General features: G+C 42.8%; 1 protein-coding gene across 1 annotated transcript in view; it reads right to left on the bottom strand.

The window, feature by feature from the left end:
• Positions 1–606: 606 nt before the first annotated feature.
• SLCO1A2 (solute carrier organic anion transporter family member 1A2) overlaps positions 607–11,701 on the bottom strand; it is a 38,050-nt gene continuing 26,955 nt past the window's right edge. The window contains exons 10-15 of the mRNA XM_019515623.1: positions 7,591–7,786; positions 5,853–6,018; positions 3,536–3,720; positions 3,003–3,067; positions 2,266–2,383; positions 607–1,489 (exon numbers count right to left, since the gene is read on the bottom strand). Of these exons, the coding sequence (XP_019371168.1) occupies positions 1,315–1,489; positions 2,266–2,383; positions 3,003–3,067; positions 3,536–3,720; positions 5,853–6,018; positions 7,591–7,786 (905 nt within the window). The 3' untranslated portion in view covers positions 607–1,314. The remainder of the gene's footprint in view (positions 1,490–2,265; positions 2,384–3,002; positions 3,068–3,535; positions 3,721–5,852; positions 6,019–7,590; positions 7,787–11,701) is intronic.

Consider the following 11,701-nt stretch of genomic DNA (forward strand, 5'->3'; position numbering starts at 1 on the left):
AGGAAGCAATGACCATGGCATAGTTCTTCAAAATAATGAGCTGTGAAACCCTTTGTAGGCTCTTCATCATGTATTCCACTCCCAAAGCAAAACAAAATTTAAATGGACTTATATTTACCCTTTGGGGGTAAATATACAACTTTTCTCTAGCTCTTGGTTCCAGCTGTAGGAGGAGTGCAGCTTTTTGTTGTACACAGTTAAATATGTTAGAAATCATTGTACAGGATGTAGTGTTGCTGTATGCTAGAGAGCATAGTCCCAGAGATCTTTTCCAGACCCCCATACAGCAGAGGACAACAATCCCTTTTTCCAACAGATTTGCTAAAGGGAGATGCAGAATAAGTCACTGTCTCCATCTTTCTTTTCCCACAATGTTTAAGGTTACTTAGGAGAGCTTACTCACCATCAACCTGTGATGGATCGTTAGCTGCAATTCTTAGTTCAGGCCTTCATTATAGCATCCCAAATGCTTTTTCCATAAAGAAGAGATTAAAGGACTAAGGGAGATGGGTAAAGCTGATGATATACAAATTAGTGCTAAATTAGTGACTATCATATACCCTTCAAGGAACAAGCTGGGGAAATACAATCTTCAGTAGCCATCAATACAATGTGCAAAACAGCCCTCATTTATTATTCTGTCACTTACAACTCACATGCACCATGATTTATTTCCTTCTTTAGTGAAATATTTTCTGTCATATCACAAATACTGAGAGATTTCCATCTTAAATGCTGTGTAGAAACATTAAATACCCTTCATACCAAGGTATTATTCTTTTTATTACTTGTATTACCACAGCACCAAAAGCTCTACTCGTATTGTACAAACACAGAACCAAAATATGGTCCCTGCCATAAAGAGCTTACAATCTAAGTAGATAGAAAAGTTTCCTCCTCCACTGTAGGAAACTGAGGCACAAAGTGGTTATGTGACTAGTTTACAAAGAGTGAACCTGTGGCAGAACCTGATATAGACTTCAGGGATAAAACTTGAACCTCCTTGAAGGGAGTCCAGAATTTCACCGCAGGTATTTTGGGGTTCATAGTTTTTTACTCAGATTACTAGCCTCTGATATTCCCTAAATTATTATATTGGAGACTGGATTGTTTTGTACTATTTATGCTCCTTTTTTACTGTCTGCTCTGGAGTTGTATCTTATGTTGTTAATAAAAGAATGGGGAACTAGCTATCTAGAATTATATTAGTCTCAGGATAAGCATTGGCTAGTTTCAGCAACTTATCATTAATAAAGATATGTCCAGGTTTACACTACAAAGTTGTCCCATGATGTGTAGTGCAAATATTTAGGCTTAAGAATGCCTCTGTTCACTCATTTCCTCTTCTTTGACCTGCATTTCCATTGGTGTGTCCGATAAAAGGATGTTTTCAGAAGATTTAAGTTGCTTCTTTAAAATAAGGAGAATTAACACACATGGGATATAGGACACTCCACGCAATATTGCTGGCAGACCCAGGTAGAACCATCTGGAATAAAAGTATGCTTTATTAAACGTGCATACACATGAAGCACAACAGGGCTTTCTATTTTGTTGCAATGCAATTCCCTTCAGGGCAACAGCCAGCTAGTCTAGAATATGTTTTTGTTCATAGGTTGTGCCATAATCCTTTTGTTATCAGTCTAGATTGGATAAATGCATGGATGAGGGAACACTGATTATTCAGGAACTGGTATTGTTCCTTGTGATCCCACATGGAACCAACATGCCTATGTAAGGCTGATGGGGGCCTAAATACCTACCATTTTTCAAGATCTGCAGTATTCCTTGTAGGAACAAAAGCTTTCACAATGGTATGTTGGATTCATTCCAACTTGGGTAACTACACTCTGTCTAGCTAAATTCCTTCAGTAATTTCATTTGGATACAGTGTCATTCACTTCTTGTTTAACATTGTTGTTTAGTGCTGTCAGCTATTGAACAGTAGCCACCTCCCACCAAATTGCTGCATTTCTGAGGTGAATGAAACAATGCCTTTACTATAATAAAGTATTTTAAGATCCTTTGTGATGAAGGGACTAGATGCATGCAGATTCCAAAAAGGAAATTTCTAGTCACAATCTATTATGAAAGACAATACTGGGCCAAGTTTGCCTTAAGAGGAAATAAGTTGATACTGAAAGAAATTTGGAATCTCCAATCTCAATGTGTTGTTTTTCAACTACAGAAAGACCAAGCACATAAATGATACAGTGATAAATACAGTTAAAAAAGGATAGATAAATATGCAAAAAAAAATTGTACCTGTATGTGACAATGTCATACATCCTACAAGCTCCTTCTCCACCACATGTTTTGGTTCCCCATTTCAAACATGTAGTATCTATCAAAGCTCCAAAATAAACAGGAGATGGTATCCCAGCTAAAAAGAAAAAGGTATGATGGTAAAGACCTATAAGACATCTATGATGCTACATAAATACCTCACCTGTTATGGTAATTAATAGAATTATAGAGCCACGGCTGTTTGTATTTATCCTTCTCTTTTCCTATACCATCCACATTACCTCTGTTTCATATAATCCTCAGTCCTTCATTAGTGTCCTCCACCTGAGTAGGTACTTTCCTTCTTGATCCCTCTTTAACATTTAATACACACAGCAGTTTAAAATATGCATGTTGTGGTTGCTACTCAAAAGTCAGCATTTGCACATTCTCACCAGAGAGATCTAAGGAAAAAAATCGTCTTTCAGCTGAATTTTTTCCTGGTGTATATTCTGCAAGAAGGAAGGGGCATAAAGTGGTTTTAGACCTGGACCTTGTCTAGTCCCTGGCATAAATAAGAACAATCTAAAAGTTGCTCTATTTTCTACTCAGCTCCCCAGGCCTCCAAAAAACAAATCTATTTGTTTTAATCTATCTCTGCCTTTTCCATCAGCAACTAAGAAGGTTTTTGTCATATAAGAGAGGGTGCATATTGTGAATATCATCTCTGATCCTGGGCATAGAAGTACTCAAGATGTGCTTAAAGCATGTCTTACCTAATACTCTTGCAGCTAATGCATGGATGCCCACACCAAATGACTTTTCTTCAGGCTTTAGAGACCTAAGCAATAATTGCATTGGATATTGAAAAAAATGGCAATATACATAAATGTTATAAACTTACTGCTAGTTTTTCAACCAAAATCCTTTTAATGAGACCATTATTCTGATTAAATGGCTCTCATTAAAGTGGAGGTCTTTTTCAGGTACTTGTCTAGAACTTTCAAGGCACAAAAGAGAAGGGTCCTCTGACAATATCATCCAGATTTGCATGGAGGCCAACAGATCTAACAGACTAACAATTATGCACCGTATTGAGATGTCTTAGAACATTGACTTTGTATTAATCTGGGACACAGCAGATAGGCAGAAGCCACATCAGGTTATAAAGCTGACAACTTTTATCATAAATCCTAATGCTCGGTATAGAAGACATCTAGAACTTCTCTAATGACTACGGGATTCATGTCTTGATATGAATTTTTCAGCTGAGCTCTTAAGGTCTTACAATAATACTGTTTTATTCTACCTTATTAAGACCATGTATCCTGGTGTGGCTCCTAAAGAATAAATGAAACAGCAGACTAACGATAATATTAAAAAATACTGAAGCATCTTGTCACAGTTTTCTTCTCTATCACACTGGCCCAGAACTGCAGAGATATTTCTAGATGAAAATGCTGATGCTGCAACACAGGCACAGTTTTCAAATACCTGTCAAAAGACAGATTTCATCACTAAGGCTCAAAATGTGATTACCCTCACGCCCACAAAACAGTATATTATTCCACGTGACATATTGAGGTCAAAGTATTACCATGTTTTCTAAATTAGAAGATGCAGTGTAAGGTGGGGAAGGGAGGGGTCAGGTAATGGCTACAGCTCCAGTCCCAACCCAGAGCTGGGGCTGGAGCTACAGCTGGAGTTGCAGCTGCCTGCCCCGCTACCGCCTGTTCCTCACCACCCCCCACTGCCTGCCCTACCATGTGCCCTCCCTACTTCCTCCTCAACTGTCTATCCCCCACAACCTGCCCCATTACTGCCCCCCTCAATACCTCTCCCCCACCACCTGCAGCAGTGGGGGGTATAAATTTAGGATGATCCTCCAATAATTAGATTCCATACCTGGACAATTATAATAAATGTACAAATTTTGCCATGTGTAGAATATAAGTATAGGGTGGGGGGGGGTTCATTGTACAGTCAGGGTTGTCATGTATTTGGGTAAACATGGTGTTCACCGCAAAAAGGACTTCCAAAGGTTTGTGATGAGGTAGAGCCTAGATCATTCATAGCCAGGTGGTTCACAACCAACTTCATTCCCTGCAGCATGCAGAACAAGGAGCAAGCCCCTCCACTCTTTTGAGTAGCTTTTACTTCAAAGGGTGCAGCTTCTCTACTCAGCTGGAGCTCATCAGCATCCCCACATAGCTGATCAGAAAAGCAGAACCCTTTGAAATAAAAGCCACAGCTGGAGCACATCACATCATCAGTCCTGCACAGCTGTTTTCTGTGGCTTTCTATGCCTTTGGATACTTTAGAAACTTTCATCTTCTCCTGGGGGGAAAGGAACTTGTGAAGTATCTAGGTTCTAGTGTACATATGAGCAAGAGCATCACCATCTGACCCTCTCTCTGATCTTATAGCTCCTTAAAATATTTTACTGGTTTCTAAATTCTTTACAATGTTTTTGATTGCATTGTATTATTATTCTTAGCCATGTCCCACCTAACATATGTGTATAAACCTAACAGAAAATTCAGAAAGTATAAGGCTTATAACTCTTTACTGTGTTATTTTCTAACCATCTTATAGAATTTAAGAGATTATTCTATCCTTGGTAGAGAGTTTAATTCTTGCTGTGTGATCACTAATTCTTCCAGGTTTCACAGACTGAAAATATCATAAAAGCCTTCGCATATGGTATTCTTGATGTATCTACTTTTGTCTGTGATCAGAACAGACTTAGGGTTTTGTTGCACCTTACACTTAGGCACACAAACATTGATTGGTTTTAGTGCTAGCTTAAGTTTGGAGCAGTCATACTTCAAGCCAGCAGGGGCCTGGAGGACTGAAAGGTAAGAATTCTTCCACTCTCTCATTCCAGGCTCCCCCCTGACCCCCAGGGCTCCCCTGGTTCTCCCCAGCCCCCCAGATTCCTCCTCCCTGACTTGTCTGTCCCTGCATTGTCTGTCTAAGGGTTGCAGGCAAGGAAGGGTTAGCCTGTCTGCCTGGCCCCTGTTGGGCTGCTGCTGTTCTCTAGGCCGAACCTACTCAAAGAGCAGCAGTGGCCAGACAAGCAGATTAACCCTTCCATGCCTGCTCTCCTGGAATAGACAGTGTGGGCAGCCACATATAAACTGGAGAGGGGAAAACAAGGGAGGAACAGTAAGCAGGGATCTGGGTGGGCTCAATCCAAGCCAATAGGGGAGTGTTTACACTAAGGAGTGGCTACACCTTAGTGTAACACAAGCTGGGTAACATGGTTCAGAGCTAATCCTGTGCTTGTGTGGCATAACTTGGAGATGCCTAATGATTGTTTAAAAGTCATTTTAGGTGCTAATATATGGACTACAGGTGTTAAGAGTTCCAGGAGCCACCCAAAATTACCATGTAACAAGGCCCTTATTTGGACTTCTATTTAGTTTGAAAAAGATTAATTAAATCTATGTTGATATTCATTTCTGAGCAAAGCATCAGGCTAGTTTTTATTTTATCCAGACCACTTTGCCCACGTCTTACAGACACTTTATGAATTCTAGTTAAGTCCATAGGTGTGTGTATTTCTGCCATTGCATCACGTTGGCCATAGTTCAAGGCACAGCATGACAAAATGTGTGCCCTACCATGTGTTTTCCAGTGCCATTTGATCCTTTACATCCAGCAAGACAAGGTGAAACATAAGTTATTCCATTGTCCCCACAAACAGGATCCCACACTTTTAGTGTACAATCACAATCACTATTGCAGTCAGCAAGTAGGGTTGTTTCCATATATGAAACTTGTTCTATTCTGAAAGACATTCAAAAGATAAACAACTGAAGATTAAAATACCTCAAAACTAATCTCTTTACATTGTTTTTAATGCTGAAAATTAAAACACTCTATCAAGAACTTAAAAAAATGAGCAGCAGCTTTTCAGAAAAGGACCTGGGAGTTACAGTGGACAATAATCTGAATATGAGCAAACAATGAACCCTTGTTACAAAGAAGGCTAAAAGTATACTGTCTTGCATTAGGAGGAGAGTTGCCAGCAGATTGAGGGAAGTGATTATTTCCCTTCATGCAGCACAGGTGAAGCCACATCTGGAGTACTGTGTCCAGTTCTGGGCCCCTCACTAGAGAAAAGATGTAGATAAATTGGAGAGAATCCAGTGGAGAGCACTGAAAATGGTTAGAAAGCTGAGGCACATGACTTCTGAGAAGAGGCTAAGGAAACTGGGCTTATTTAGTCTGGAGAAGAGAAGACTGAAGGGGGATTTAATTGCAGCCTTCAACTACCTGAAGGTGGTTCTAAAGAGGATGGAGCTAGCCTGTTCTCCGTGGTGGCAGATGACAGAACAAGGAGAAATGGTCTCAAGTTGCAGCAAGGGAAGTTTAGGTTAGATATTAGGAAGAATTTTCTCCCAAGGAAGGTAGTAAAGCACTGGAACAGGTTGCCCAGAGAGGTTTTGGAATCTCCATCTTTGGGGGTTTTTAATATCTGGCTAGACAAAGCCTTGGCTGGGATGATCTAGTTGGGGATGATCCTGCTTTGAGCAGGGGGTTGGACTAGATGACTTCCTGAGGTCCCTTCCAACCCTAATTTTCGTATAATAAACTACTATATGTGAAAGTGACATTTTCTCCATCGTTTTTACTTTCCTGTATGAATGATCAATTAGATGAATAACAGTTTACTAACAATGGCAGTTACATAACTTAAATGTGTAACTACATTAGTCTGACATGGAAATGGTGACTCTAATTTTTGTGTTCATTTTTGCATGCACCGTTTAGAAAAACGGAGCCAATGGTCTATTTTAAGTCCTTAGAACATTAAAGGACATAGTTTAAAACACTTCCTTTGCTGAGACCCAGGGTACTTCATCTCCCAAAGAAGGCATCCAGGGCTGTGCTAACCACCTCCTCAGTACTACTTCTTTTAATGGGTTGAGGTAGGAGGGCAGGAAACCAAATCTAGACTTCCTACCTTGGTGCATTAGACAGGGGTTAGCAACCTTTTCAGGCTGCAGGCTGGAGTGATCTAGTTCCAATCAGAGAAATGCAGGTGGTAGAACCAAGCTACCACCACCACTTCCCCTACAGCACATCTCCATAAGGCAGGATGGAAAAGCAACTACTGCCAAAACCCCACACTGCCAAATGCTGCCAAAGACCCACATCTTCAGGCCCAATATGGCTCATATGCCGTAGGTTGACAACCCCTGTAACCTATGAATTTAGAACCTGTTTTTTTGTTCTTTTTCTGGAAGAGCATTTTGTTCTTCCAAAACCAACCTCCTTGGCAAGGTACTTATTAGAACATATTTTATTACAAGGAAACAACAGGTCATTTCAGCACTGTGACATAAAAGAATATACCCTTCATAGGAGACTGTTAGACCAGCAACTGGAGAAGTTTCACAGACCATGAAGTAAGCAGCAAAGTAGATAAGGTATTCAAGTAAAGAGATCCAAAAGGCTATTTTGGCAGCTTGAATAGTATTTGTCTTAAATTTCTTCATCAGCAAGCCTCCAAGAAAATATCCAATGCATATAATTGGTAAATTGTAAATACCTGTACAAATAAGTAGAATTTCAACATTAAAATAACAAAGGAAAGCAAAAAATTGCTCATAAAACAATATGGCCTATATTAATCATTCCATAATTCCTGTGACTATGCATAATATTCATGTTATGTTCAAAAATGCTTTAATTTAGCAATAATATGATACCACATTTCATGGTGTATAAGTTGAGGTTTGAAGCCCAAGTTTTAACTCTTAAAATTCAGCCTTGGTTTATACACCGTATCACTGTCCCTTGTGAGCAGTGCCAGGCTTGGTGCTCAGCTGATGAAGCCCAGGCAGCACCGCTCACAGGGGATGGAGGCATGCCAGCCAAGCACCAAGCCTGGCCCTGTCTGCTGCAAATGGCACTGCTGAGTGCTGAGCCCAGCCCTGTCCCCTGCAACTGGTGCTAGACTCAGTGGCACAGCCGGGCTTGGTGCTCTGCTGGCATGGCCCATGCAGCACTACTCACAGGGGATGGGGGTATGCCAGCCAAGGCTGAGCCCAGCCCTGTCCCCTGCAAGCAGCAGTGCAGCACGTGTCTACCCTGAGGTGCATGGCCCACAGTGAGGGTGCACAGGGACCAGGATAAGTCTACCCTATATTTCTGATCCAGAAAGTTAGATCGACTTGTACCTGGATCTACAAAATTCCTAACTTTTTGGATCAGAAAAATGGGGGTGACTTATACATCATGTTGATTAAACACTGTGGAATATGGTACCTTTAAATTTCCACCTCAACTTATACACTGTATCAATACTTTTGACCCTCACCCCAGTGACACCCCAGTCCGGCCCCCGCCTGGCCCAATCTTCTTCACCTACCGTCAGCATCCCTGTCACTGGACTCTATGAGGTCTGGGCCCAGCTTTAGCCTATGGGCCTTACCATCACTATGGAGATGCTCCTCAGCTAGGCACTGAGCCTGGCCTGTTGCCTGCGAGCAGCACTGCCTGGGCCATCCTAGCTGGGTGGTGAGCTTGACCCTGTCCCCTGTAAGGGGCACCAGGCTTGGCATTCACATGGAATGGCCCAGGCAGCACCACTCGCAGGGGATGGGGCCATGCCAGCTGAGTGCCAAGCCCAGCTCCAGCCCCTGTGAGTGGCACTGTGGCATCTTTTCGTGCCACCATCCATGTCCAGCCCGCAGTGAGGGTGAGCAGGGGCCAGTATAAGTTGACCCCATACTTTTGATCCCCAAAATTAGGTCAACTTGTACATCAGATCTACGAAACTCCTAACTTTTGGGATCAGAAAAACGGGGTTGACTTATACACCTTGTTGACCTGTACACTGTCAAATATGGTACCTGTTCCTGTTATTTGCATGCCCAAACCAACCAGAGTCAGGAGGAGGTCTAGCTACTCACAAAGAAAAGTGTAGAAGTATTCAGAGAAAAGACAATAACATAACACTGAGATAAGGGCACAGCAACTCCTGTTGGACGTGCTACCTGCTGTAATCCCTTCACTAAGAATGGCCCTCTTGTGATTTTTGTCTATTGGCCAGTGCACTAGCATGACCAAATACGTGGAACAACAGGGAGCACAATGTGCTAGCTCAGTAGTTGTCACGTATATTTACTGATGATGCTAATCACTAGCCTGTTCTTTTTTTGTTTTTTTTAGATGAGCAAAGCAGATAGTCACTGGGCATGTCTGCTGTGGAGCTGACTAATTAGTTCTTCAGTGAAGCATCAGCATCTATATTTGCAGTGCTATTAGGCCACAGTAAATTAATTAACTCTGCTATAGGATACTACTACATGACACAAATAATATCCTACAGGGGAGTTATTTACTTCCCACAATGCATGTGTAGACACTAATTGGGGCCAGCTGGGGCAGGAGGGTACTCCAGTGCCAGGTTGCCTACTGGAGAACCCTGCACTGGAGCAGCTTCATGCCCCAGCCAGATCCTCCACAGCACATTAAGCCAAGTCAGAGCAGCACAGGGCTAGCAGGCTGACCCCTAGAGCCTCCCTGCCAGCCAGGGCTACTCTGCCCTGGTTCAATGTGCTGTGGTCCTGGGCACACATGTAAATGCTGTGCCCGGGAGCAATAAACTCCAGCACAAACTGTGCCAGAGTTTGTTGCATCTAATTAATTTCACATGTAGACACGTCCACAAAGAGCTAGAGAACTAGCTGTACACTTCTGCAATATGTCTATACTGTTTCTGCAGTGCTCCTGAAAGCACCACCAAGAAGCACATCCCCATCCACCATTCCCATTGCACGCACCAAACCTAGAAATGAGGTTGCAAAGCTGCTATGAAGAGATGCTCTCCTTCCTCCCTCCCCTTTCCCTCCCCAACCCAGCTCTCAAGCTGTCTTTCACTAGAGTGTTTCAAAGTGATCAGTACTCTCAAGGAAACTTCAGTGTTTCATCTGTGGGCTGGGCGCATGTGGTGTGGGAGCAGGTGGGATGGTTGTTTCTCAGCATATTCAGGAACACAAGGGAAGAACACCTATAGATGATGATTAAATCTTGTTGTTTCATTTTTTCAGTGAACATTTTCCTGAATCATACAAGTACCACATAGTTTTGACTGTTTCTGCCCAGGAGCACAGGCTTACTTCTACTGAGCCATGAAATAAATAGAAGAAATGGAGATGAGGTAAATACAATCTGTGCCACTCTCCAGGCAGAGGATAAAATGATGCCCAGGAAAAAGCAAACTTGCTAAATGGGTACTTTGCATCAGTTTTTCACCAGTCCCATGGGACCCTCCTGCCCAGTATGGGACAGGAAGGCCTGGGTGAGGGAGATTCCTTACACTCCATCAACTCTGACCTCATGAAGGAACACCTTGAGAAGCTGGATACCTTCAAGTCAGCTGGCCCTGACAGTTTACACCCTAGGGTTCTCAAGGAGCTGGCGAGCATCATAGCCTAGCCCCTGGCATGGATCTTCGAGAACTCCTGGTGCTCTGGTGAAGTGCCCAAAGATTGGAAGAAGATGAATGTGGTGCCTATCTTCAAGAAAGGGAGGAAAGTAGATCCAGAAAACTACAGGCCCATCAGCCTGACCTCTATCCCGGGGAAGGTCTTGGAAAAGATTATCAAAGAGGCCATCTTTAACAGACTGGCTGATGGCAACATCCTGAGGGATAGCCAGCGTGGGTTTGTTGTGAGTAGGTCTTGCTTGACCAATCTCATTTCTTTTTATGACCAGGTGACCTATCACCTGGACAAGGGAGAAGTGATTGATGTCATATATCTTGACTTTAAACAAGCCTTTGATCTGGTATTCCATGATCACCTCTTGGCAAAACTGGCCAGCTCAGACCTCGGTCACACCATGATCCGCTGGCTGGGGAAATGGCTCCGCGGTAGGACCCAGACGGTGGTGGTTGATGGAAGTCAGTCATCATGGTGCCCTGTGACCAGTGGAGTCCCCCAAGGCTCTGTCCTTGGACCCATATTGTTCAATATCTTCATTAATGATGTCGACATTGGTGTCAGCAGTGGACTGGCCAAGTTTGCCAATGACACCAACCTCTGGGGTAAAGCATCCACACCTGAGGACAGAAGGGTGATACAGGCAGACCTTGACAGGCTCAGAAAATGGGCGGACAAGAACCTGATGGTGTTTAATACTGAAAAATGCAAGGTTATCCACCTTGGGAGGAAAAACCTGAAGCATCCTTATAGGCACGGCAGTCCTACGCTAGCTAGCACTACGGACAAAAGGGACTTGGGGGTCATGATTGATCACAAGATGAATGTGAGCCTTCAATGTGATGCTGCTGCTGGCAAAGTAAGCAAAATGCTGGCCTGCATCCATAGATGCTTCTCAAGTGAATCCCAGGACATCATTCTCCCCTTGTACTCGGCCTTGGTGAGGCCGCAGCTGGAGTACTGCATCCAGTTTTGGGTTCCACAATTCAAAAAGGATGTGGAGAAGCTTGAGAGAG

Source organism: Gavialis gangeticus, unplaced genomic scaffold, assembly GCF_001723915.1.
Source record: "Gavialis gangeticus isolate Ggan-Ray unplaced genomic scaffold, GavGan_comp1, whole genome shotgun sequence".
Classification (NCBI taxonomy): domain Eukaryota; kingdom Metazoa; phylum Chordata; order Crocodylia; family Gavialidae; genus Gavialis; species Gavialis gangeticus.